The sequence below is a fragment of the Arxiozyma heterogenica genome (assembly GCF_036370985.1).
Source record: "Arxiozyma heterogenica strain weizmannii chromosome Unknown scaffold_6, whole genome shotgun sequence".
Classification (NCBI taxonomy): Eukaryota; Fungi; Ascomycota; class Saccharomycetes; order Saccharomycetales; family Saccharomycetaceae; genus Arxiozyma; species Arxiozyma heterogenica.
In genome coordinates this window covers 564,128-591,116 of record NW_027042659.1, presented here as the reverse complement: position 1 = coordinate 591,116, position 26,989 = coordinate 564,128, and the positions used below count along the sequence as shown (strand labels likewise).

Here is a 26,989-nt window from a genome sequence, read left to right as displayed (position 1 = left end):
TAGGGTGACTTACCACTCTCACTGATAATATATATAAGTGTGAACAAATAAATATTAAAGGTAAATGAAAATGTTGATAACTGAATAAATCTTAATACTGTTACGGTCCTTCAAATCCCCCAAAATTTGTTAGCAATGTAGTTACAACTTTTTATAGGTCTTTGCGTTATATATAAATTTTTACCCTCAAAAATATTTAGGTTATGTTCTTGTTCTTTGGAAAAAAATATAAAAGATCCAAAAAAAAAAAGAAAGAAGAAACTAGAAGGAAAAACAATAAAAGAATCTTTTCTTTTTCTAAATTCTATTTTCTCCTCATCTTGTGTTTATTATTGAAAACGCCTGTTTGACAATAGTAATACTCATTGGACAACAATATAATACACAATTACTGAAAAGATTATGCCACCACATAATCTTTATCAGGTCCAGAAGCTGTTTGGTTTATGTACACACTTGTTATTATTATCCATGTTTAATAATAGTATAATAATTATAACAATACTAACAACAATAATAATGTATTGACATTCAATGTCGTTTGAGTTTGATAAACAAACAAACAAATTTTAGTAGTAGAGGTAATAGCATTACCATTAATGAACATGAAAGAAAAGAACGTTCCATAAGTCAAACGAGAGAATGGTTGTATCTTCGTGTTGTTTTCTTTTCTTTTTTCATCAGTAACATATTTTATATATAAACCACAACATATGAGTTCTTACACATGGAGTTACATCTTTTCTCTCCTTTTGTAGTAAATCATTAGTTTGCGTTTATTAACTACAGAACCAGTACCGACCAAAACAAAAACACACTTCCACTCGCTTATACCAAAAATAATAATAGTAATAATGAACTCCAAGACCGCTTTAATTTTAGCTGCTGCCGCTGCCACTGCTTCTGCTGTTACTCCAACTCAAGAAAAACAATTAGACATCATCTTTGCTGATGTTGGTGCTAACTTAAACCAATACATTGGTTTAGTCTCTGATCCATCTTCTGGTATCACTTTCAACAACTTACCAGCTGGTTTAATGGATATTGGTGAAAAGGTCGCCCTTAACCCATCTGACACTTCTTACACCTCTGACTACGACAAGGTCAACATGGCCGGTGTTTCCGCCTTCGTTACAAAATTATCTTGGTATTCTAGCAGATTAGCTCCAAAGTTAGATGCTGCTGGTGTCCCAATCGGTGGTGAAACAACCACTACCTCTACTTCTTCTACTGCTAAGACCACCTCTACTACCGCTGCCACTACCTCTACTTCTTCCTCTTCTTCTGAAGCCAAGACCACATCTACTTCTGCTGCTGCTTCCTCTTCTTCTTCTTCTGAAGCCAAGACTACCTCTACTTCTGCTGCTACTTCTTCTTCTGCTCACAAGACCACTGCTACTACTGCCAAAGCCACCACTCAAGCTATTTCTCAAATCGGTGATGGTCAAATCCAAGCTACCGCTGTTGTCTCTCAACAAACTGCCAATGGTGCTGCTAAGGCTGTTGCTGGTTTAGGTGCTGGTGCCTTTGCCGCTGCTGCTTTATTATTATGAGCGACTTCGTTGACTCGTTCACTCATTACCACAGAGATCATGCTTTTATTATATATTTTATTTTATTACTTATTCGTAGTTTTAAATATTAAATTTTAATGAAAAAAATGTACCATTATAGATAATAACTGTTTTAATATCACTTATTCTTTTATAATCTTTTTTTTTTTTTATTTTCAAATAGATTTTTGCCTTTTTCTTTTATGCATTATTATATTGCATTTACATAGGGAGTAACAAAAATTATGGATTAGTTTCAATACAATTTTCCTGTTAAAAGAAATAAACTAGATATATTTGCAAATATTTACATAAACTCCATGTACGAATAAAATATTACAGGCAATTTACACATGAATATATACGTATATATACGTGCAACTAAAAAATATAAAAAAAGGGGGGAGGTAAAGGACAAGGAGAAGGAAGAAAGACAAGTGTTTATTTCTTGTATTGTTCTGGCAACCATTCCATTGGATCTCTTTTACCAGTGTTCTTAAAATTATTTTTTTCGGTGTTCAATTTACCATTTTTGTTTAGATAGAAATAGGACAATCCACCAGCGATAACCAAAATGATAAGTTGAATAGATAAGAATTGTGGATTGAAGATTGACATCAAAGGTTCTTCGATGTTTAAAATGGTTGAATTGACAACCACATTTTTTGGAGTAGCGTCAATGTCTTCTATTTCAGCCAAATCAGGGTTTTCCTTGACGATTGCTGCTGCAGTTTCATTAGTGACATGAATCATTGGGAATAAATAGTACATACCAGGTTCTAGATTAATGACGATTTTTTGTCTAAATTGTAAAGTTTCATTAGGTTTAGCGTATAAGTTCTCCATTTCACCAAAACTGATCTTTGTGACAGATTCACCGCTAGGATAACTTAGAATTTCACCAGAGACACCGACAATGGAGATATCACAATCTTCATTGTTGACCAGTGTATAATTCAACATGACTACTTCATTTTGATCAAAAGAGATTGGATCAGTTGGAGTTGCTGGAGCCTCTCTATCCTCGATGTTATAAACGATGTCCAAATTAATTGAAGTATAAGGTTTTTCTGTTGGGACTGGTTCTTCTTGTTCTTCATAATCATCTAAAATCAGACCTTGACCTCTGACAAGGTTAATCCCCAAAAGAGATAAAAATAATAACAAAGAACTCAAATAATTTAATTGCATGTGAAACAACAGTTTATAAGAATGAATCTTTCAATTTTTTATTTTTTTCCCCCACAATATTCGCTTATTCACTTAATATTCTTCTTTTTATCTATTAACACAATTAATCAAGTAATGTGAACAGAATTGTACAAGTCTTTCTACTGTTTTCTTGTTCTTCTGACATGTTAAAAACTCTATATTCCTTTCCTTCTGTTATTTTTTATTTTTTATATTTTTTTTGTCGAGATATAACTTTTTTTTTCCTTTCGGTCACATACATCGCCGGTGGACTTATCTCGAGAACGAAAAGCAAGAGAAAAAGAGGGAGGAAGAGAAAAAAAAGAAAAAAGAAAAAAGAAAGAAGGAAAAAAACAAAACGTTTTGGCGGACTGTGTCTGTCAGTGAGATCCGTACACCCAACAGCGTGATTTCTACAGTCAATATATATATATATATTTTTCCTATTTGGCAGAGAAAATAAAACAAAACAAAACAAAACACACAAAGAGGGAACGGATGAACTGTGAAGACAGACACAAACTTTCTGCTGGCTTTTCGTCCTTTGAGACAAAGAGAGAAAATAGAAGGAAAGCTAGAAGGGAAGACTCAACAATTCAACCGAATTGGAGAGACAAACTAAAACAAAAAAAAAAAAAGAAAAAGAAAAAAAATAAAAAAGAAATCCACGTTTGCAGGAAAAAGTATAAAAGTCTATTTTGGTTTCCTCGACCGTCTTGCCCTCACCCGTTTTTCTTCTCCTTCCTTTTTGGAGCATCCTCCTTGAAGTGATCTGCCCTCTGTTGGATCTCCCGTTGTGTTGCTTTTGCCCGTATTAGCATCGAGGTTTCAACGATTCACATCTGTTTGCTGGCTTTTTAAGCGCAGAATTTCCTTTTACACGTGTGTTACGTTAGCCCTTTAACTTTAACTGCCTCTGTAGTGCTTTTCTGTTTAATCTTGTTGTTTAATGCCATCTTGCTACCTTTTTATTATATACACTTCCCCTCAATAAACCAGAGCACATTTTCTATTTTAATTTAACAACAACCTTAAACTAAGCAAGAAACAAAATAAAACAAAAAAAAACAAACTAAGCACATTTCCCAATCCACAAGAACTAGCGTATTTACCAACCCACAGACATTCTACTGCGCAATCAACAAAGTATCTGAATTTTATTTAGTATAGTATCATTATTTAAGTTATTAGTATCTGTTATAGAAATTATATATCTTAAAAAAAAGACAATATGGCTTACTAAATAATTTCTCTTATTTTGTGTTGTTAATTAATAATTAAAAAGAAAGTTTTAAAGTTAGAAGAAATAAAATATTCAAATTCATAATGTATTAAAGAAAAAAAGAAATATTAAATCTTTAAATTATTCTTTTCTTTATTTTATTTTGTTTATTCTCACTTCAAATATAAGAAAAACATAATCAAAATATAATTCACATTTGTGTCTATGCTTATCTGTTACTTAAAATTAAAAAAAAAGTTATTCAGAATGCGTTAAATTAAAATCCTTATAATATAGCCTCACTAGGTTCTTCCCTTTTTTATTTATTTATTTGTTATTAAATTAATATCCTACCCCAGAAAATATGCTACTATAACATAGCTCTTTGCAACAAAGATGTTCCTTATCTATTATTTTGTCATTACAAGTTAAAACAAACAAAAAAACGAAACAATTACTCAAATTATTACAACTTATTAAAAAATACACACTTACATATATATATCTATAGATCGTCACTACTACAATAATTATTAATACTACCAAGAAAATGTCTCAATCCGAAATGTCAAGTTTGTTTAATACTGATGGTTCTTTTAGACCAAGTATTAAATATATGAATAATAATAATACTACCACTACTACTACTATGAATTCTGTCTTAAGTAATTATAATCATATTAAATCTGAAGCTATGATTCCAATACCTGATCTAGAACCACCTACTGTCAAGTCCGAAAGTTTCGGAAATGATATCCCATTATTGTCTCCAGACACGGTTTTAGATCTTCCAGAGTTAGATTCTGGAGTAGTTGATGCTTTCTTCACATCAAGCGCTGATTCTACTCCAATGTTCGAGTACGATGACACCCCACTGCAACAACAACAGGAAAACAATAGTAATGGACTACCCAATCCAGTAACTGAATGGACTTCATTGTTTGATGATGACATCCCTGTTGTCATCGACGAAGATGTCGCATTAAACGATAAAGCTATTCAATCCACTGAAGTTGAGTCCTGTGATTCTTTCCCTCCTGTTACAAGCAAGATTGCATCATTTTTACCTACCCCTGTCCTTGAAGATGTTAAAATAGCCCCAACTACCGATGTGGTTGCTTCTACTTCCCATAATAAGAAGAACCCATCATCTGGTAAAGTATCTAAATCCAAAAAGACGAAGAAAACCACCACATATACAAACTCAGATGGGGTCAAGGTGGACCACCTAGGTGTCGTGGTATATAACAGAAAGGTTCGTTCTACCCCATTGACGCCCGTGATTCCAACCTCAGATGATCCTGTTGCATTGAAACGTGCAAGAAACACTGAAGCGGCTAGACGTTCTCGTGCTAGAAAATTACAAAGAATGAATCAATTGGAAGCTAAAGTTGAAGAATTGTTGGCCAAGAATGCATCTTTGGAAATGGAAGTGGAGAGGTTGAAGAAATTATTAGCCGAAAAAAGTTGATTAAAATATGTTTATAATTTTTAATTACTCTATATATATATATATATATATGTATGTATGTATATACTCTCTATTTTTGAGTAATGTTTTATACGACAATATACTATTTCTTTAGATATATATACTTATTTTACTTAGACAAGGCATCGTGTGGCAGTTACAAATTTTTGTTGACCCTTTAACCACCATGCAAAGTGGAAGTGAAAGATATAACATCTCCATCCTCTAATTCATAATCCATTTCACCTTCTAATTCCCAATCAGTATCATTAATCAAAGTAATAATACCGGGTCTTATCGTACCATCTTCAATAAAAACCTCAATATCATTTGGATTTTTAATCATCTCATGACAAATGTAATCTACTAAATCATGCACATTAGCAGCCTCTTTGGTAAGTGTGACATCATGGGTTCTTACTTTACCTACTACAACGTCCAATCCACCCAAAAATTCAACTGTAATCTTTACCATATAGTTTTATATTAGTTCAGTATTTTTTGATCGATGTAACCACCTTCTAGTAGTTGTCTTGGGCGTACTGTTCGATGATGAGATTCTTTGTTGTATACTGTATTTATTTTATTTTCTTTTGCTTTTTATGTTTTTTTTTGCTCACAAATCAAAAATTTTCGTCAGGTTTAAAATTCCCTCTGCTTTTTCTGTTTATACCTTTTATTTTGCTTTAAAAAAAAAAAGAAATCAACATAATAAATATAATGCACACTCTTTATATAAATCTCTCAACCTTCAGATCATGAACAAAATGCTTAGAATCTATTAGTATATATGCATATATCTATATCTTTAAATTAACTCATTTTCGAAAATATAAATGGGGCATCACAGTCTGCAAATGCTGCAAAGAAGAGAGTGATTATATATATATATATCTAGACATGTATGTATATTATTATTTATCTTCATTTATGATTCATTCATCAGGGTTAACAATAGTCAATTTCGTAGGTTTATTTTGGTCTGGGTCAGAACTAATAATCGAACCTGTACTTATTCGTCTAGAATCATCGAACGGATTAGACAACAAACCGTTATTATTATTATTTTTATTACTAGTGTTGCTCATCACTGTGAGATTATTACTATTGGTATTATTACCTTTCAGGTTATCAGAACCAATATTACCCAGGGAATCATTCAGTTTTCCATTCATGTTGCCACCATCAAAACTGTAGCTATGTGAAGAACTAGATAAAATATCAACAGGGACGTATTCAACTGGTTTAATAGCTTCTTGATACTCTTTTTCCATTCTATCTTCTTCGCGTTTCTTATTATAATACCTTAATCCGAATAGAAGAGCAGAAAGCAAGACAAGGGCACCACATACACCACCCACAATGCCCCCAACAATAGCACCGACATTAACCTTTTTCTTAGAATTGCTAGAACTTGATTTATTATTATTTGATGCGGAGCTACCAGTAGGTAGCACCCCAGTACTCTTTGTAATAGTGTTTGTAACAAAGATTGTGGAACCACCTTGGGTTTGTAATTGGGTGGAATAGACCACAGATGTAGCAACTGCCGCTTCTGTACCACTGCCTGTTTTTGAATTTCTAGTGGTTTGCTGTTGATTAGAAGTAGACTTTTCGTTCGCTATAACAATTTGGGAATCACTTGAACCAACGGCAAGAGCACTTACACTAGTTTTTTTAGTTCCAGATATTGAAGCCGTAGAACTAGTACGTGAAGAAGCTGATGGGCTACCACTGGATTCTTGATTAGACACTGATTCTGCATCATCTACGGAATAGATTGAATAAGCTGAAGTACCTCCACACATTTCTCGATCATACCCATAACAATATGTATTACACGAAGTGGAAATTGGCAGACCTCCAGGACTTGTACTACCACAATAACATGTATTATGATCGAATAATGCAAAGTACGAATAACCTTTCCCACTACACGTGGAATAACACAATGATGAGGATTGGTATTCGTTTGTGTTGTCTTTGTAGAAAGAGGACGGTAAGGAACTATAACAATTTAAAAGTTTATAGCTATATATTGGTTTTAGACATAGTGATAATATTATCGATATAATTTCCAGTTTGGAAGAGGTATATTTCATATTTGTTTGTTGGAATAATAATACGTAATACAAAAGTTATTAATTTCAACCAGATGCAAATGAATCTTGATACCCAGAAAGATTAGTTAGTTTATAAGTGGACAATAGCAATTTATCTTTTTTTTTTTTGTTTTTTTGGTATAATTGCAGTAAGTAGAAAAAAATAGAAAAAAAAAGAATGAAGCAAAAAAAGGAGGAATATTGAAACAATTATTTTATTAATTTCTTGCAGAATACATACTTTATGGTGAATATAATGTATACACAACGGATAAGTCAAATAGCTTTACTCATCACTGATTTACGCACAAGCCTTCGTTATAACTTCAAGATAATTTGGATTAAAAAAAAAAAGTCCCTGGGCGATCTTTGCGGTTTAATGTCAAAAGAATGTTAGGAAAAAAAAATTGAAAAAAGAAAGAGACTTTTGAGGCGGTTTCGTGCTAAATGATTTTGTGCTAGTATCAGAAATGTAAAGAAGGAAATGACACTAATTCAAAGCAAATGCCTGTATAACAGAAATCCCCACTCTGAATGTTACTAGATAGTGGAACAGCCACCACAGAGTTAGCAATTAATATATCTAACAAATATATATATATATATATATTTACTAGAATAGGAATCTTAATTTATTTTTTGTTAATCTTGAAACTCAACAATCCTTCCTCATTTTAGTGTGACATAAGATACAACATAACTTGCTGATTGGATTGATTTACTAACAGTTAACATTCATTTTATTTAAAGACTGAGTAAATGAAAATGAAGGTAAAAATATATAAATTTATTTTTTTTTACTTAAGAATATCCGTATAAAGTATTTTACATATATATATATATATATATGTATGTATGATTCAATAATGTCAAGAATGTTTATTTGAATTGTTTATCATAATCTACAAGGGTAAATCTGTACCTAACGTCACCCTTTTCCATTCTTTCAAAGACTTCATTGACACCTTCTTCGCTGATTGGGATGGTTTCAACCCAGACCTTAAGGTTTTTCTTAGCAACTAAGTCCAACATGATTTTGATTTCTTTAATAGAACCAAGAGCACTATTACCAATAGTAATACCAACCAAACCAAATGGTTTTAATACTAATTGTTCGTCATAACTTGGTGCAGAGATAGAGATGATCTTACCTCCTACTCTCATTACTTTAACGTACTCATCTAGATAGATATCACTTAGGGAACTAGCACAGACAACAATAAGATCAAAGGTATTAAATAATCTGGTACTCCAATCTTTATCTTCCAAGGTAGCGATATAATGATCAGCACCCAATTTCAAAGCGTCTTCCTTCTTGTTACTTCTACGAGAGAATGCGTAGACCTCAGCACCAAGAGCCTTTGCCAAGATGACACCCATATGACCAATACCACCGATCCCGACAATACCCACTTTTTTACCTGGACTACAACCATTTCTAATCAATGGTGAAAAGACAGTGATACCACCACACATCAATGGGGCAGCTATATGACTTGGGATTTCATCTGGGATTGGCACCACAAAGTGTTCATGGACACGGATATGCGATGCATAACCACCTTGACTGATATAACCATCCTCATATGGTGTACTGTAAGTCCACACACTCTTTGGACAGTAAGGCTCATTATTCTCTTTACAACGGTCACATTCGAGACATGAGAAAGATTGAGCGCCGACACCCACACGATCACCAACTTTCAAACCAGAGGAACAATTGGATCCAACCTTCACAATATGACCGATAATTTCATGACCTACCACTTGATTCTTTGAAACGTCCCCCCAATGGGAAGAAGCACAATGGATATCTGAACCACAGACACCGCAACACTCAATCTTGATGTCCACATCGTTTGGATAGAAACTCTTTGGTTTGAAACTAATTTTCTTAGGATGTTTCCAATGGTTTTTATTAACGACAGCGATACCTTGGAATTGTTCAGGATAAGTGGAAGCCATTATAAAAAATAGAAAAGTGGTAAAAAAATTATAAGCTATGGATCAACTGATTTCTTTAATTGTTTTGTTATTGTGATTAATAGCTACTATCGAGCCTTGTCTATTTATCTTTATTTTATTTTAATTTTTTTTTTTATATTTCATAATAATAAAATATACGAAGGATGGGACAAGAGTTTGATTTGTTTTCACTAAAGTCACTAAGGTTTCTCTTCTTTATATAAACATGCAAAGAGTTCTTTCATAAAATACATACAATTTCTAAAGAGTATTGGCTGTGTAAAGATAGCTTGTTTTAACTAAATGTCGGCCGGAAAACTATTTGGAGTATCGGCCGATTCTTTAACAGAAAATAGAAAATTCGGCCGAATACACAGTTCCACGGAACAAGAGAATCCGTTTTTTTTTGTTCTTTCGCTAATTTTTCCATTTTTTGTGTTAAGGAACTGTGTTGTCTTTTTTTTTTTTTTTGCAAAAAGATGAATCAATTTTATATTAAAGAAGTGAAGCAAAAACACACAAACAAAGATAAGCTTTCAACTCAGGTAGTGTGCAATTTATCTAATTATTTGTCTTCTACTTAAATATATGTATATATAACAACAGTATTAGTCGTCCGTTTTACTTGTAACCTGTACCTTGTAATAGACAGCTGAAAGAAATAAAAAAAAAAAAACAAAGCCAAATATGAATGCATTAATTTTAGGTGCCACTGGTCTATGTGGCAGTTTTATGTTAAAATATTCAATTGCTTCCAAGGAAATTAATAAAGCTTTTACTATAACACGATCCCCATTACAGTCCAGTTATGATGAAAACTCCAAGGTTGTAAGTTTCCAAAAGAAAGATAACTCTAAATGGGCTAACATTATTAAAGATGACATCAAAGAACCTATTGATATACTATTAACTGGATTAGCTACTACAAGGTCTGTAGGTGGCACCGATTTCCAATATAAGATTGACCATGATTTGAACCTTCAACTAGCTAAAGAAGCGAAAAAAAAAGGTTGTAAAACTCTGGTCTTGGTTAGCACATATGGTGCAAATAAAGATTCATGGTTCTTCTACCCAAGGATGAAGGGTGAGATTGAAAGAGATATGATTGCTTTAGGTTTCGATAAAACTATTATACTAAGGCCTGGTGCTCTTCTTGGGGATAGAATCAAACATCACAAAGGATTTGGTAACGACATGGCCACATTTGTAGGCAAATTTTTTTATAGATCCAAATGTCAATGGATGTTTGCATATCCAATTATGGCAGAAGAAGTCTCTAAAGTCGGTGTACATTTAGCTTTAAAGGATTCAAGTGAAAAAGTTCAAATTATTGAAAGTGACGAAATGTTAAAAATTGCTAGTGAAATATAATATATATATATGTATACATATATCATAATTTTTATACTGTTAGGTGATGATTTTATATTGCCAATCTATAATATTCAATGAAATTTAAATTAACGACACACGTATATATTTTCGATTTTTGTCATTATTCTTTATCTTTTGATGTCCATATTGTAAAATAACTAAATATTCATGCTGAAATCGAACGTTCTAGAATAAATAGAGAGATCAATTAGATTTTGACAAATATAAGTTGATAACAAAATGTGGAGAATGTATTGTTTAAATATCAGTAAAGTGTGAATAACACATATGTAAGAGTTGTTGTATGTAAATAGATGAATTGTATCAATTAATATAAGTATAAACACTCTTACGTAAGCTCTATATATTACTAATTAATAACCCTGATGTTGTATTACTTCTTCTTGTTCTTGTTGTATGATATTAAGAGTTGCCTCTTAATATCATTACTAAGATGTATTTAAATAAGATGATTACCCCTGGCATATCTCTCAATAATCAAAGTCCTATTGACAAGATTTGATATCATTCTCACTCCCTGTAAATCCTCCAATCAGATTCAATACCTTATACGAGCCACTGCGCACATGGCTGTACCAATCCTCCACCCAGACACTCAGGTGTTACTCTTGGAATTGCGTATCTACTGGATTTCCAGTTAGGTTACTTGCAACATATTGGTAAATTGATGCCATACGTAGACGAGATGTGCCAGATATAAAAATATAGAAAACCAACATTTTTCTCATATCATATTTTTTCCCTTGTCCATCTTTTATAAATCATCACATATATATCATATATAAATGAAAAAAACCGAAGATCTTAATTATAATTTTGTACACTACATATATACAAATATAACATTAAGGATATATACTATTTTTCCAATTACCAAAGGCACTAATTCTCAACAATTCATAACTAATAAATTTTTTTTACAATAATTGGAAAAGACAGTAAAACATAAGATTGTGAAATCTTAATATTTTTTTTTTGTTTTTTCAGTGACAATTAATTATAGTTGTACGGGAAAATTTTATGTATAAAATACTCTTATAATTATTAAAGAGGTGATAGAAAACATCTTTCTATGAATTCAATCCCTCAAGAGAAAAATATATGAAATAGGGGGAAAAATGATATTACACAATTTCTGTATAAAGATTATAAATAGTTAAGCAAAAATTGCTAAATTATGGGATTCATTATTATTGAAAAATATGCAATAATTATTTATCATATTTTCTTTTACGAATTTACAGTAGTTGAAAATATCTTGATAACTATGAATTATAACTTAAAAAAAAAAAATCAATCAAATAAATGACAGACCCCTACACATTTCGTTTCATTTTATGTTCAAGTAGTCTATACATCTACTAAAAAAGCTTCCTCTACTATATGATCGATATATTTTATTTTACAAAATATTCGCCTTATACTTTGTAATATATCAAAATTCACTATACTACAACAATATGAAATTTTAAATAAATTCGATAAACCTTGTTATAATATTGAAAGGTATATAAAATAATATTAGTTAAGTTTATCTAAGCAATTCAAGGATCTTTAAAGTTACATCTGTGCTCAAGCTCAGAGTTATTGTGCAATAAATGTAAAAACCTTATGGCTATGTATCTCTCGTAACAATAATACTTCACATGGATAGATGTAAAATACAGACACTTTCTATATCTCTAGAGGTAATATTCCTATATATCTATATATCTATATTCCTAATCTAAGATATCCTAATAGCATACACTTATATACTATATTGTTGGGAATGAGCGCCTTTATTCATTGGATATATAGTAAACATTCTCAATATTATATTAAACAGATTTAGTATACAAAATTATAATAAAGTTCTTCACTTTCTTTCTTTATATACAACATAGAAATAATAATATAGAAAGATTGTAAATAAGATAAAAATAATGTATGATGAAATCCTTGGCTTTATATATGTTAACATTCAGCCATTTTCCTCTACGAACAGTAGGATATTTAATAAATAAACTCAACAACTTTTGGTGACCTCTCAACAATTATTACTCAACAATTTATCGTTTAGTGTCTGCTAAAATCTTATTGTTCTATCTATTTTATCATAAAACATTCTATTTCAACATACCACCCATAGATCAATTCAATTTTAGTAGATCCAATTCTCAGTTAACTTGGCAAAAATTTTAACACTCAAAGGTTTTGTAAGAATATCAGCAACGTTTTGACTTGTGTTAATATAATTCACTGATATATTATCATTTTCAATTTCTTCAGCAATGCGTAAAACCTTAGTACCATAAAATTTATTCTTGATTTTTGATATGTCTCTTACTTTGATTTGATGGAGACTAGTTTGACTGTCAGTTAATATTGAACACCTGACCTCCTTGTCTGATATAGCCTGAATTAGAACATTTAAATTTCTTAATCTTGGAATTGCTTCACAAATTGAATAAATTTCACTTTCGGTAGAAGAGGTGCATGTAATTGTTGACTTAGATGACCTAGCACCAATCAAATTTCCATTTAGATAATACATATTTCCAAATTGTGATTTCATATCGTGTTGATTTGCAAAAGCAGCATCAGTTACAGCAGTTAAATAGTTAATGTTGGAGTTGGACGTCTTGTGCCATATGAGCCGTTTGTTCCTTGTTGACCAAATAAACTGAATTAGTTGTTTGGTTAGACTCATGACTTGTTTTGATGGATATAGAGTATGTCTAGCTAGCGTGTTGACATAATATAATATATCATATCTGTACTTGTAACCGACATATGAAGCTAAACCGATTGCTTTTTGTAGCCATTTCACCTTATTCTTGTACTCCTGCTCAGTCGGATAAAATTCCCTTTCTCTTATAATTTCATTAGGTGTTCCTGGAACTTTTCTACTTTTGTTAAGGTCTACACGTAGATTCGGTAGTTTTTCTTCTAAAGATTTAGCCATACCCATTTTCATGGATAATCCTTTAATATATTCTATTTCCAGACCGAGAACATCATATTGATTAATCTTTTGAGCACCGTCATTGACAACTTTGGTTTCGAACTGTGATTGGAGTTGAGAAATAAGGTCATTTATTAGTTGACGATTATTAGTTAATAATACCATATCATCGACAAAAAGACATAATATCACGATTGAATCATTGATTTTTTTATAAAATACACAAGGCCATCCTGGTACAAAATTCATATGACAACTATTAATAATAAAATTGGTTATCTTCTTATACCAGTTTGCACCAGACTGTTTCAAACCGTAAAGTGATTTCTTTAGTCTATGTACTGTATTTCGTAATCCTAAATGGGGTGGAGAACGAATGTACAGTTCTTCTTCCAATGGAGCATACAAGTAAGCAGATGATATATCTAATTGTATAATATCTGTTGGAAAATGAGAGTTTATTACTGTCATTTTCATAAGAATTATTTTTAATTAGTTTTTCTATATATTATGTGGTGTACGGATGTACATAATATCAGGAAAACATTTTAATTGTCACCAAATATGTCTTTCGAAGATTTGAAAAGAAATGAAAAACTTTAAAAGAAAACTTAAAGTAAATAAAAGAATGTATACTGAATACACTATATAATAAATATGTACAGGTATTTAATACAAAAACAAAACAAGTATCTATAACTTAATGATGTCTATCATTACCATGGACGCAGAAGGCTCCAAATTCCAACAGTTACATGTATTCAACAGTCACATGGGATTTATCAATAAACCCTAAGTCCTATAAATCCAAACTAGAACTTTTTCTTGACAACCATCACAAAACCCTAACAATATTTTTCAACCCTAATCGTTTTTTTCTATATAATCATAATATCAAGGTTGATCTACAACAGCGCTTGTTGTGGAATAGAATAGTCATAACCATCAAGATTACATAAGATCCTGAATGAATCTAGAACTAATTATTGTATTAATAAGCCATACACGTGCTACAACATTAGATGCTGCATAATAAAAAGATTAGATAACATAAGATTTTGGCAAATCTAAAATTTACCTATTGTTTTAATAAGTCCCACGTGTATTACTAATTACCATGATTAGAAAATTGGGGTGCAGTTCTAATCCACTAGTGCACCTAAATTAATGTAATAAATTTTAGGGTTTGAATCAGTCAAGTCATTAATGTACTAATCTGAATAATCGATCGAGCTCCAGAAAACATATAAAAGGACAACGTTTTCTGAAGATAAAAGATCATCTTCCATAACCGTTTCTTGTAAATAATTTATATATTATATATGAACAAAAAAGAGAACAACAAGCAAGTAACAAGCCAAGTAACTTCGAATAAATATATTAGCTCGTTAAAGCCGCTCAATATATAAGACCGTTTTAGTAATTATATTATCGCCTATAATTGATTACTCTCTCGATTACTTAAATGACTATTAATATTATTTGCGCTTCCCTGAAATACACAAAGAATTTCACCACTTCATAATACAGCAAAAAAGCAACGTTAATTGGTTTCGTGGTCTAGTTGGTTATGGCATCTGCTTAACACGCAGAACGTCCCCAGTTCGATCCTGGGCGAAATCAATTTTTGTTAATTGCAATATCCCTGATATTACTGTTTAGGGGTTGTTTAGAAAAATGAGGGTTGACGATATTTTTCTAAACTTTCCTTTTTACAAAATTTTACAAACATAGATAAAAGCAGGAGTAACCAACATGAGTACAAGAGAACAACCAAGAAGAAAACAAGGAACAAGGAACCAAGGATTACATAAGTTTAGATATATAGTATATAAGTGTATGCTATTAGGATATCTTAGATTAGGAATATAGATATATAGATATATAGGAATATTACCTCTAGAGATATAGAAAGTGTCTGTATTTTACATCTATCCATGTGAAGTATTATTGTTACGAGAGATACATAGCCATAAGGTTTTTACATTTGTTATCAACATATCGTCTGGAACGAAAGCAGTTGTCTCTAAAGGTGCATCATATTCCTACTTAAACAAAGTGATAAAACTCAATGCAATGGTTAAAGAGATATTGCGAGAGATAGGTTCTTCTGGATTATAAAATTGGGTAGAATAGTTTTTCTGTTGTTCCCCTCTGTATGTACTACATAAACTTTACTGTATATAAGGAGTTAACTAAGACGCATGGATGAACACATACCGACACACACACACACATATATATATATACGTTTATAAATAGGAAAAGTAAAAACGTTGTTGTCGACTAAATAGTTTACAAAAACGTCTATGGTAACATCAGGACAACATTTGTCACACCCAGGAGGAAAATCTTTATAAATGGTTTTTGCTAATTAGTAAAAAAATCATAAATATCCATCGTAACTAAGGTGTCCAAAAACTCTTTTTAAAGGTTTTCCAGAAAGTAATAACCACACATTAAATCTTGTTTGAAAAGCCTTTTATGAACGAGGAATATTTCGAGAGTAATCATCTTATTTAACTATATTTTTAGCATTGTTGTCATTAAGTATAACACAAATATAATATGAACCACAGTGTATATTATCATTTCTTGTGTTAATAGTTATGTAAAATGCAATAGTCAAATAAAATGAGACAAAATCATACTATCACCAACAACATCGTACCATAACAAAAGTTCCATAAGCACGAACCCTGTGAAACAAGGGTATTAATATAAAATTACCTAAATTTTATTGCATATTGATTTTGGCAATATAATATTGTGGTTCTTATATAATTAATTGAATTGCCTTTGACAGAAATTCAGCAAGGAAAAGTGATAAGAATATTATTTTATGAAAAATCAGATTCTTGAAGATTTTGAGAGTACAAAAAAAAATAATAAAAAATTTTATTTTATTTTATTTTATTTAATCTTATTTTATTTTTTCCCCAATATATTTTCATGATTTCAAAATCTTCTCGGTAATATTTCACTGCATGTGAATAATTTTTCTTTCTTTTTTTCCATTATAGACATATAACGTGTAGAGGAAAGATAAGGTTAAAGGAAAGATAAAGAGAAAGGGATTAAGAAGAGAGAAGAGAGGAGAAAGGAGAGATATGCCAAGATGTCAAGTATAAAGAGTGTTAAGAATGCACCAAAGGGTTTCAATAAAATATCACCAATATTGTATGAATTCGAGAGAAGATTGAAAGAAGTTGAGAGATATAAAGAGTCAAATTCTAAATTATCTGTTAAAGCGAGAGAAAGCATTTGGAAAATCATTCAGATCAACCATGAAAGGTCATTGTATGTATACAAATTGTATTATAGGAGGAAACTAATTTCTAGAGAATTATACTTGTACTTGATTAAGCATAAGTATTGTGATAAGCACTTGATTGCAAAATGGAAGAAACAAGGGTATGAAAAATTATGTTGTTTGTTATGCATACAGAGTGATGAAACCACACATGGGAAAACATGTATCTGCAGAGTACCAAGAACCCAGTTAGAGTTGGAAGCAGAAAAAAAGGGAACTGAAGTTAAGTTCAAACAGTGTATTCACTGCGGTTGTCGTGGTTGTGCAAGTACAGATTGAAACAACATATATGTATATATATACATATACATATATATATATATATATATATGTTGTTTGAAACATGGTGAGCCCCTTATGAATAAAGCGTGCAGGACTTCAATCTTCTTAAGATAGTAGCAACAGATGTTACATAGCAATATACTACCATATTCCTTATTATGTTCTATTTTTTTTTTTCTTTTTCTTTTTTCTTTTTTTTTTTAGCTTTGAGACCTCAAAAACGAACGAAAATGATCAAACAAAAAAAGAAAAGCGGGTTTACTATTGCCGCCATATTACCGCTATATTCCGCAGACACGCGACGCGTAAAGAAACAGACGACGCGTCTCGTGGCAGATTTCTATTGTCTGGCAAAGAAATAAGAATAATAGGGGTACTGTTTTCTTTTTCTCACAGGAAACAATAGATTGCAGGACCAGACGCCAAAGAAAACAAGAGAAAACAAGAAAAACAAAAGAAACAAAAAATAGCCGACACGAAAATCGATGGGTTCGACATCTCCCCGTTTCCTTTTTCTTGACAGTAACTTGCACCATCTTCTGGAATGCGTACATATCTTTTTTATACATTATAGACATAATTATTGTATATATTTATGCCCACACACACACACACACACACACACACATATATATATATATATATATATATATAAATAGGAGATAAATAGATAGGTGAGTGAACTTATGTGTGTTATATGTGTGAGTAGTCAGCCTTTTGTAGTCGGACGATATATTGCTTTTATCATGGTTTTAATCAGTGATATATTATTACAAAGATCCTTCTTCTATTTTAACTTATGTAAGTTTTCTCTAACTCTTTTTCTTTTTCGTGACACGTTCTTACTTGCCTTCCTATATTTCTTAAATTGTTCTATTCACTATTCTTAATTGTTTCTCACCTGTAGCTTTTTGAGTGCAAATAAACCCCTTTTGTGCTATTTCAGAACTTGTCCAAGTCGAATTCTTTTATCTAATAAATTAGCTCTTTCTTTCTATCTACCTAACTATCCACCTGCCTATCTACTAACTTGTCTATTTCTCTAATAACATCTACATTTCCAATCCATCCATTCTCTATTATATCTTTGATCACTTACAATATCAAATAAAAAAAAATAAATAGTAGAGTTATTATGGTTTTAGCTACTGCACCAATAGATAATATTGGAACTAATCTAAACGGTACTCCAGCAATAACAATAAGTGGTATCAATACTCATACTAATACTCATCCTACTACTACTCCTACTACAACTTCAACTACAACAACAACAACTACTACTGTCAGCACAAATGCTCAACCTTCTTCCCCCTCTTCCTCCTCCTCCTCTCTCTCTTCCTCTTCTCCTCCTAATAAGACAAAAAGAAGTAGATCCGATGGCTGCTCTAGGATAAATGGATCCCTTTCTTTAAATGACATAATCAAATCTTTAATCAAAAGAAGACAGAACGGCCAATTCAAAGAAAAACCACCTTATTCCTACGCTATCCTAATCTGTTTAGCCATTCTACAATCAGATGACGGGAAATTGACTCTGTCGCAGATCTACCATTGGATCTCTTCACATTTCCCCTTCTTCCAACTCAAGGATTCCAGTTGGCAGAATTCAATTAGACATAACTTGTCGCTAAATGATGGTTTCATAAAGACTGTCAAATCTTCTGATGGGAAGGGCCATTTTTGGCAAGTAAAAGAGACCTCCGCACAAAAATTTTTCAAACACGAGACCCGTTCATACGAAGAAATTAGAGATGAATTGAAAGATTTAGACCATTATATTTTCGCTACTGGCGATACTACTACTACCACGACCACAACCATATCCAATGATCCAATGGATTTAAATGATTCAACCACTTTCATCGAAAATCACCCAATACCTGTAAGTAATAATTCTTTGAAAGATCCGCTGACAATCAATTTACCAAAGATTTCAATCGAAAATAATCAAAACCATAATCATAATTGTAACGATGCAATGTATAATTTTGATAATGATGACCAGACTCTATTAATTCAAATCTCTAGTCCACCCCAATACAATAACAATGATAGTAATAATGACAACGATAATAATAGTAATAATTTTATAGGTAAATTTGAAAGTGAATCATCACCTAACCAAAGATTGACCAACAAGAAGAATAGAACCTCTTCAAATCTCAATACAATTAAAAGATCGCAAACTGCTTTAGGTTTACAATCTTCTAATTACAAGAACACTACAGTGCGAACCCCAATTTTACAAAACTCGGCCATATTTCACGGAACTTTTACACCAATTCAAGACCAGTCTCCAAATCAATTAATGTTTAATAATAATCTGAACAACACTGCCACATTTAACAACAACCATCCCTTCTCTCTCTCCTTTTCTTCTAACTCTACCTCTTCTACCCAAATATCGCCAAATAATAATTTCAAAAAATATTTCTGTTCATTTAATTCTAATTTCGATATATCTCCTAGTAGAAACGAGAATGATAACAACCTAAACAAGAACGTACAAGAAAGTAACAACTCATTCAATGTGAAAACCAATTCAAGCCAATTGTCCACGAATCATCAACTTGAATTGTTTAAGACACCTGAGTTAAGAAGATCACAGAGTTTTGAAAGTGTATCTAGACAAATATTCAATACACCAAGATATGAACAATTGAATGACTATTACAAGATTAATCATGTTACTACCTCCACCACCAATGCAACTAATAATAATAAGGATGACCAAAATAAAAATACAAATAATGAGAACCACGATAATATCACTCTTAACAACAACAACACTAGCAAAAACAATGCTACCGATCTACTAATGAAAAACTGGAAGACTCCATCTCATTTATTTGAAGATATATATTCCTCCCCTATCCTAAAAGCCATGGGGAAAACACCAATTACTAAAATATCTTCAACACCTAATGGAACAATAATAAAAACTTTTTCACCAAGAAATTTATCCACACCTAATCTTTTTGGAAATTATACACCAACTACCACCACCACTACCACAATAAAGACAAAATTATCATCTGGTGGATTATTTGGTGTAGACGTATATTCTGTCTGGGAAAGAGCATTGAAGGATTTCGATCCTTCCAAATACAAAAACAGCAACAATGATATAGTTAATCCAAATTCAAAGAATGAAAAGCTGGATCTTCCATTCATGTCGCAATCTCAAATAACCAAATCTCCGCAAAACAGGTTTTGAGGAGTAATGTGAAAAAAAAAGTTCTGATTATTATCATAACAATCATAGACTCATATTTTGTTATTTCTATACTATTTCCTGTTATTCTTGCATTACATTACACATTTATATATTTTATTTCTATCATTATCTTAGTCATCGGTCCATAATTGATTTTGTTTATTTAAATAGATCCTTTTTTCATAATAATATATACGTTTTATACACATCAATAAGGCAACTGATTATATTATATTACTCACCCATTCTTTGTCCTTCAGACGGTTACTTTCACCTCATTATAGTTATAATACATATATTTATATATTTGGATCTCTCTTTCTAATACAAAGGGAAACATAATGAAAAAATTTTTTTTGAAAATATCTAAGACCAAAATGAGAAACTACCTAAAACTACAATTACCAACACAAGATTGAAGTATTCAGTTACCATCCATTATCAAAATTATATAATTCAAGTGTAGCCCCTAGTTAAATGGATGCTACAAAAAAAGAGGACAAGTATATGTAGAAATTAACATAAAAACACAAAGTTTTTCAGATCTTAATCAAATAATAATTCATAAAAATGGATCATCTCATAACGGATCCAACCGATTTTGCAAAAACAAAAATTCCTGCTTTAGAACAGTGGGATACCCTGTTACGTTGCCATATTTGTAAAGACTTTCTGAAAGTTCCGGTCTTAACACCTTGTGGACACACTTTTTGTTCTTTGTGCATAAGGAAATATATTAACAATTCTGCCAAATGTCCCTTATGTTTATCTGAATTAAGAGACTCTATGCTTAGAAGTGAGTTTTTGGTAAATGAGTTAGTTGAATGCTATACGAATTTTCGACCTTCTTTACTAAAGCATCTACAAGTAGATAAATTAAATCAACTGGAACCAGAAGTGATCCAAGAATCTTCTTTAATTGAAATTGATTCAGAACCAGACGTTGAGATTAAAGAACAATCATTAACAAATAATGATGATATACAGATTATAGGAAATTCGTCAGAAGCTTCCAAGAGTAAGATGACAACAGTTCCCAAACCTAATAAAATAATTAAACAAAACAATTTAATAAATAAAAAAAAATCAAAATCTACCGTGGAGGGTATGTTCAATAGAAAACAAGAATTCAGGAACTCATCATCTTCATCCTTTTCACATCAACAAATGGCTCAATGTCCAATTTGTCAAGAATTTTTCCCAATACGCACCCTTGAACGGTCTCATCTTGATGAATGTTTAAGTCTGCAATCGTTAGGAAGATTACCCAAAACAAACAATAAAATCACGATTTCCAAAACGAAATCAAATATATTACCGTTCTCGAAAAAAATGTCTGATTCAACATCTGAACTCTCTTCATCAGCTTCCAAAAGAGACAAATCATCTTCTCCTTTCTATCTCCCCACCAAAAATATTAATTATAGTTCTAATTTAACTTCAACCTCGCAGCACAAAGAAAAAGTGCAAGAGAAAGAAAAGATATCTTACGTCTCAAGATATGTTAATTCAATTGCTAATACAGATAAAAGTGAAAGGTTACCAAAACTAGATTATTCTAATTTATCAATGCAGCAATTGAGACAGAAATTGAATGCTCTAAATTTACCCTCATCTGGTTCAAGACAAACACTGATAGAGAGATATAATTATTACGAAATGATATGGAATAGTAATTTTTGTGATTCTTTGAATCCAGTAGATGAATCCGATCTAAGGCGACAGTTAGCCTCTTGGGAAGCATCCAATATTCCTAAATCAGGAAATAGTAATAAGAACACTATTGGCAATTTAATTCAAAGAGGTGATAGAGGATACCAAAAATTATTAACGAATTTCAAAAATGACAAATTTGATAGAAAGGCCTGGAGTCAAATGTATTCAAAAGAGTTTAGAAAGTTGATTAACGAGGCTAAACTTAATTATAAAAAACCATCTATCACAAATACAAAGTTAAGCTTTAATCCTCATGATGCGCCAATGAAAGAACAGAGCCATACAGAGATTATAAAAGAAGCTCCTCCAACACATACAAACAAATCTGAACTAAATAATAACAATATCGATAATATGGATGATAATACCAACAATAACATAGACGAGAGTAAAACAGATATAGAAAAATTAAAAACACATACTGAAACTGATAATAATATTTCTACTGATGAAGATTTTTCAAAAGACCTGTCGCAAACACTAAACAATAAATTTTAATAACACATGGACAATTATGTACCGTTTCATTGTTTAATATATATTTTATAAATAATTTATAACTTTTAGATAAAGGTATGTATAAAATAATATATAAACTGATCTTCTCAGACCAATTTATTTCCTTGATTTTCATGTATCATAAAAAAACCAATAGATTGAAGTAGAGTGAAATCCCTTATAACTCATCATGACGAGGGTAAAACGACTCCTGATCAAAAGTTTGGTTTACAACAATATTATCGGAATCATTAAATGTGATAGAGTCAACATTAACTTCTTTATCAATTTCTATTGACAAAATACTATGATCTATATCCTTTGTGCTACCAACTACAACGTTTGATTGTGTTTTTATCAAAGAATCACTAAAAACAGAAATTGTCCCAGATGATGCAATAGAGGTTAGGTTGGAAAGCATATGTAAACCAGCAGTATTCATAGAATAAGAATCACTTCCAGGGACCTGCGAAATTGTTGGAACGCTTTCCGGCATAGAGTCGGAAGATAGTTCACTTACTCTCATTGTAACATTTTTTAAGTCTTTTTTTATAGAACCTGATTCTAAAACTGTTGAAATATTATTTTGTACACTTAACATTGTGACATTCTCTTGTGATGTAAAAGTAACAGTTGATAATAAATCAGCACCTGATAATTTTCCTGACTCAACTGCTGAATTGCTAGCTTGATTCAAACTATTTCTATAAATAGAAGAGGTTACTAATAATGTATTATCTACCAAGTGACCTAACGATACATCACCACAGGTGTATGATTCTGTCTTATTAACTACTACTGTATTATTGTCTAGTTTACTGGAAATTACACTTTTAGATGGGAGTGTGTTTAGAAAACTACTGGTAACATTTTGTTCGCTTGCTAAATTTTCAGTTTGATCCAATAATATATTTCTTAAACTGGAATTTTCAATTTTAGGAATAACAGACGTCAACACAACACTATTTCCATCTTCTCTACTTACACTTGTAAGAAAATCGGTAATTGAGTGAGACACCATGGATTGCGATTCTTTACCTGTAATAGTGGTGTCAAAAGATACAGAAGTTGAAGATGATACTGACAAATGCTTCTTTCTCTCAGAAAGAGATAGTTTTCTCGATGTATTAGCATTAGCCATGATCACCATGGAAACAGAAGAAAAAGATACTTTTTCTGAGTTAATGTTAGCTATGGTTTCACTTTCCATTTCATATAACGAAACTGGATTTGAAAGTGTTACACCATTGCTCGTGGTTAATTGCGTTACAGGAAGTGAAGAAGTAAAATTGTTCCTAGAATCACTAGTCATTAAAATAGACATAGGTTTTGAATTAGACGAATTATATTTTTCATCTTCAGGAATCGGCCTACTGCTTGCAATTGTGGTAGAAATCGATTCAATATTAGTGGAAGTTGAAGAGCTCGAATGGTCCCCAAAAACTAACTCATTCGTTATTAATACTTCTAGCGAAACAATGTTGTTGGTTTCTTTTGCAGTCACTTCAAATGAAGAAGTTGTGGGTATTGAACTCATTGAAACCACCTCATATACAACACCATCTACAGTAATAGTTTGTTTAATTAAACTACTAATGTTTTCGCTCGCTTGATTATCTGTGCTCGAACTTAAAACTGAAGGTTGCATTTTTTCTTCAGATATAGCTGAACAAGGAAGAATATCAGATTTTGTTTTCCCTGAATCCTGGGACACATGTGTTGAACTTGATTTGCTTTTTGAATCAATTGTTGATAATAGTTCCACTTCTTGAAGAGACTGTGAACGAGATGAAACTACAGAATCGGACACACTAGTATAAGTTTTAATGGCATGTGATCCGATGGATAGATAATCTTCTATCGAGGATGCTGAGACTGAGTTTTTTGTAGCAATCAATTCAATGATGCTAGAAACAGAAACTGGTAAACTACTGCTGGTAAAGCATAAAGAGGTAGTTGCATCCATATTATTTGGACTTAGAGATATAGATGATTCACTCTTCCACGATGGGCTAAGTCTCTTCCCCGTTAAAACATAGGATTTTGTAATAAAGGTGTCTTCAACATTATCAAACATGCTATTTTCATAATCAGTGGAAATAGAAGATAAAGGTATATTTCTTGACCACATATCAGTGTTAAAACCAGATCCAGTATTGATATTACCAGTCAGCGTGTGGACTGTAACTATATCATCAACAATATCCATCGAAGTAGTCAAAAATCCATCATGCATTTGGAAATATCCAGAAGTATCTCTTTTAGCCAAATATTTCTCATTAAAGTAACGATACGTCTTATGATGTAATTCGAAATAATAGACTGCATATGCCACCACAATGATACCAACAGTAAGTAAAATATTTAATAATAGTTTGAAAAGTTTAGATAAAAATGATGTAGATTCCGCCAATCCCTGTGGCAAGTTAACCAAATAAATAGTATTTGCCAATGACACACTTGCAAGATGATGTGTATCTGGTGAAAAGGCTACTGCAGTGATATCATCTTTATGAGCATTTTTAAAACTTCTAAGAACAGTAAAATCTCTACTTTTCAGAATTAAAAGTGTCCTTTCATTTGTAGCCAAACAGATCAATTGTCCATCCCTTGAAGAATCCATTGCAGTTACACTGGTATAATTGGACTTAATTGATTTTGATAGTAGAACGGCTGTATTTTTAGTTTTAATATTAATCTTTGAAATGACAATTTTTTTAGATTTTTCCTTCAAAGAACCAACCACAACTACTGTATCATTTGAAAGGAAACGAACTTTTGAAAGACAAATATTTTTATTGAAATCAGTCTTCCTTACAATAAATCTACCGGTGACAATGGAAATGACTTCTAAAGTAGTCTCAGTTATATAGCAGATAACTTTCCCATCTGGAGAGAAATGTAAATCTTTAACGTCACTACCCGTTTCTATTTCATATTTTTCCTCCATGGTCATCGGATTTATAATCCTGATGACAATAGGCAATTCAGAAGATGCAATAGCTCCTACGGTACCATCAGAAGATAAAGAGCTAAACTTAGTATATGCAGTCGGGTCATTGGATCTATTAAAATCTGCACTAGCCATAAATTTCAAGTGATCATTCTCATAAGCAAATTTTCTCAAATGGTAGTTAGTTGTAGCTGTCGAAGATGAGCCATCTTCATTACAACCAATCAAGATGATATTATGTAGTGGGTCTTGGTTGATAACTTTGGCAGCATCTAGTGTTGTTGGATGGTCATCTTTAGAATCGAATGTAATCTCTCTGAACCTTTTGATGACTCTTTTTTTATTGAAATCGACCCGCAAAGCTGTCAGTTTGCTTGGAACATCTGGATTCTTATGTCCACCACCACCAGTTACCAACAGGATAGAATTATTTAAAAATTTGGCACCATATAAAGGGTATCCGATGTCGTAACTAGAAAATTGATATTTCATAATTACCGGCAGAGTAAGTAAATAAGTGAGAGTTTAGTCAATATGACTTTAAACAGTACAAATAAACGAATAGATATGCTGATGGAGACTCTTTAAGCTCTATAATATGAATAATCTTGTAATATATGAAAATAAAATAAAATATAATAAGATACTTAACACGCAGAGGAAAGGAGAAGTCTTAGAAAGCACTTAACATGTGATACCAAATCAACAAAAACCTTAACTGTAAACTACTAGTATAAGGTAAGAATTTTTTTTTGTTTTCTTCCTTTTAATTTTCAAAGCTATTGCTATAAAAGAGATTTCAACATATAGATTGTATGTGCTCCTGTAAATTTTACTTATTCACTTATCCACCTCTGCTCGAAAGAATAATTTTGTTTGAAGATGAGGAAACAACTTGAAGCAAAAAAGAAAAAAGGGAAAACCCTAACGCAGAAAATCAGGGCTTACACAAACAACAGGTGCGAATGTTGATGGTGCACGGATTGACGGGGTGCAGGGATGTTACATATTACAAAAAAACGAAGAAATCAAAAAACAAAAAACAACGCGCGCTGTCCAGCAGTTTTTGCAAAACTCAACAATTCAATTTTTTTTTTTTTTTGATGTTTTTTCCTTTTCTTTCAACAAATCCTCCTCCCCAGGGAACAAAAACAATGAGAT

At 31.6% G+C, this 26,989-nt stretch overlaps 12 protein-coding genes and 1 non-coding gene across 13 annotated transcripts; 7 read left to right on the top strand and 6 right to left on the bottom strand.

Moving 5' to 3' along the window:
- Nucleotides 1-854: 854 nt before the first annotated feature.
- PWA37_004689 (uncharacterized protein) lies at nt 855-1,553 on the top strand (the record flags this gene model as incomplete). The annotated part of the gene is made up of 1 exon (XM_064861166.1): nt 855-1,553. One exon carries the CDS (start codon nt 855-857, stop codon nt 1,551-1,553), a length of 699 nt encoding a protein of 232 aa, XP_064717406.1.
- A 441-nt stretch (nt 1,554-1,994) lies between these two features.
- Nucleotides 1,995-2,744, bottom strand: IRC22 (Irc22p; the record flags this gene model as incomplete). Its single annotated transcript, XM_064861165.1, has 1 exon — nt 1,995-2,744. The coding sequence occupies one exon, from the start codon at nt 2,742-2,744 to the stop codon at nt 1,995-1,997; it is 750 nt and encodes a 249-aa protein (XP_064717405.1).
- A 1,772-nt stretch (nt 2,745-4,516) lies between these two features.
- Nucleotides 4,517-5,437, top strand: GCN4 (amino acid starvation-responsive transcription factor GCN4; the record flags this gene model as incomplete). The annotated part of the gene is made up of 1 exon (XM_064861164.1): nt 4,517-5,437. One exon carries the CDS (start codon nt 4,517-4,519, stop codon nt 5,435-5,437), a length of 921 nt encoding a protein of 306 aa, XP_064717404.1.
- Nucleotides 5,438-5,615: 178 nt separating this feature from the next.
- On the bottom strand, nt 5,616-5,912 carry URM1 (ubiquitin-related modifier URM1; the record flags this gene model as incomplete). The annotated part of the gene is made up of 1 exon (XM_064861163.1): nt 5,616-5,912. The coding sequence occupies one exon, from the start codon at nt 5,910-5,912 to the stop codon at nt 5,616-5,618; it is 297 nt and encodes a 98-aa protein (XP_064717403.1).
- Nucleotides 5,913-6,372: 460 nt separating this feature from the next.
- Nucleotides 6,373-7,539, bottom strand: SLG1 (Slg1p; the record flags this gene model as incomplete). The annotated part of the gene is made up of 1 exon (XM_064861162.1): nt 6,373-7,539. One exon carries the CDS (start codon nt 7,537-7,539, stop codon nt 6,373-6,375), a length of 1,167 nt encoding a protein of 388 aa, XP_064717402.1.
- Nucleotides 7,540-8,418: 879 nt separating this feature from the next.
- PWA37_004684 (NAD(P)-dependent alcohol dehydrogenase) lies at nt 8,419-9,504 on the bottom strand (the record flags this gene model as incomplete). The annotated part of the gene is made up of 1 exon (XM_064861161.1): nt 8,419-9,504. The coding sequence occupies one exon, from the start codon at nt 9,502-9,504 to the stop codon at nt 8,419-8,421; it is 1,086 nt and encodes a 361-aa protein (XP_064717401.1).
- Nucleotides 9,505-10,191: 687 nt separating this feature from the next.
- FMP52 (Fmp52p) lies at nt 10,192-10,875 on the top strand (the record flags this gene model as incomplete). Its single annotated transcript, XM_064861160.1, has 1 exon — nt 10,192-10,875. The coding sequence occupies one exon, from the start codon at nt 10,192-10,194 to the stop codon at nt 10,873-10,875; it is 684 nt and encodes a 227-aa protein (XP_064717400.1).
- A 2,167-nt stretch (nt 10,876-13,042) lies between these two features.
- PWA37_004682 (uncharacterized protein) lies at nt 13,043-14,323 on the bottom strand (the record flags this gene model as incomplete). Its single annotated transcript, XM_064861159.1, has 1 exon — nt 13,043-14,323. One exon carries the CDS (start codon nt 14,321-14,323, stop codon nt 13,043-13,045), a length of 1,281 nt encoding a protein of 426 aa, XP_064717399.1.
- Nucleotides 14,324-15,394: 1,071 nt separating this feature from the next.
- On the top strand, nt 15,395-15,470 carry PWA37_004681. Its single transcript has one exon. It is a non-coding gene; the product is annotated as a tRNA-Val (tRNA).
- A 1,494-nt stretch (nt 15,471-16,964) lies between these two features.
- On the top strand, nt 16,965-17,438 carry BUD31 (U2 snRNP complex subunit BUD31; the record flags this gene model as incomplete). The annotated part of the gene is made up of 1 exon (XM_064861158.1): nt 16,965-17,438. One exon carries the CDS (start codon nt 16,965-16,967, stop codon nt 17,436-17,438), a length of 474 nt encoding a protein of 157 aa, XP_064717398.1.
- A 1,138-nt stretch (nt 17,439-18,576) lies between these two features.
- HCM1 (Hcm1p) lies at nt 18,577-20,661 on the top strand (the record flags this gene model as incomplete). Its single annotated transcript, XM_064861157.1, has 1 exon — nt 18,577-20,661. The coding sequence occupies one exon, from the start codon at nt 18,577-18,579 to the stop codon at nt 20,659-20,661; it is 2,085 nt and encodes a 694-aa protein (XP_064717397.1).
- Nucleotides 20,662-21,231: 570 nt separating this feature from the next.
- Nucleotides 21,232-22,875, top strand: RAD18 (E3 ubiquitin-protein ligase RAD18; the record flags this gene model as incomplete). Its single annotated transcript, XM_064861156.1, has 1 exon — nt 21,232-22,875. The coding sequence occupies one exon, from the start codon at nt 21,232-21,234 to the stop codon at nt 22,873-22,875; it is 1,644 nt and encodes a 547-aa protein (XP_064717396.1).
- A 178-nt stretch (nt 22,876-23,053) lies between these two features.
- On the bottom strand, nt 23,054-26,320 carry SED4 (GTPase-activating protein SED4; the record flags this gene model as incomplete). The annotated part of the gene is made up of 1 exon (XM_064861155.1): nt 23,054-26,320. One exon carries the CDS (start codon nt 26,318-26,320, stop codon nt 23,054-23,056), a length of 3,267 nt encoding a protein of 1,088 aa, XP_064717395.1.
- Nucleotides 26,321-26,989: the final 669 nt, after the last annotated feature.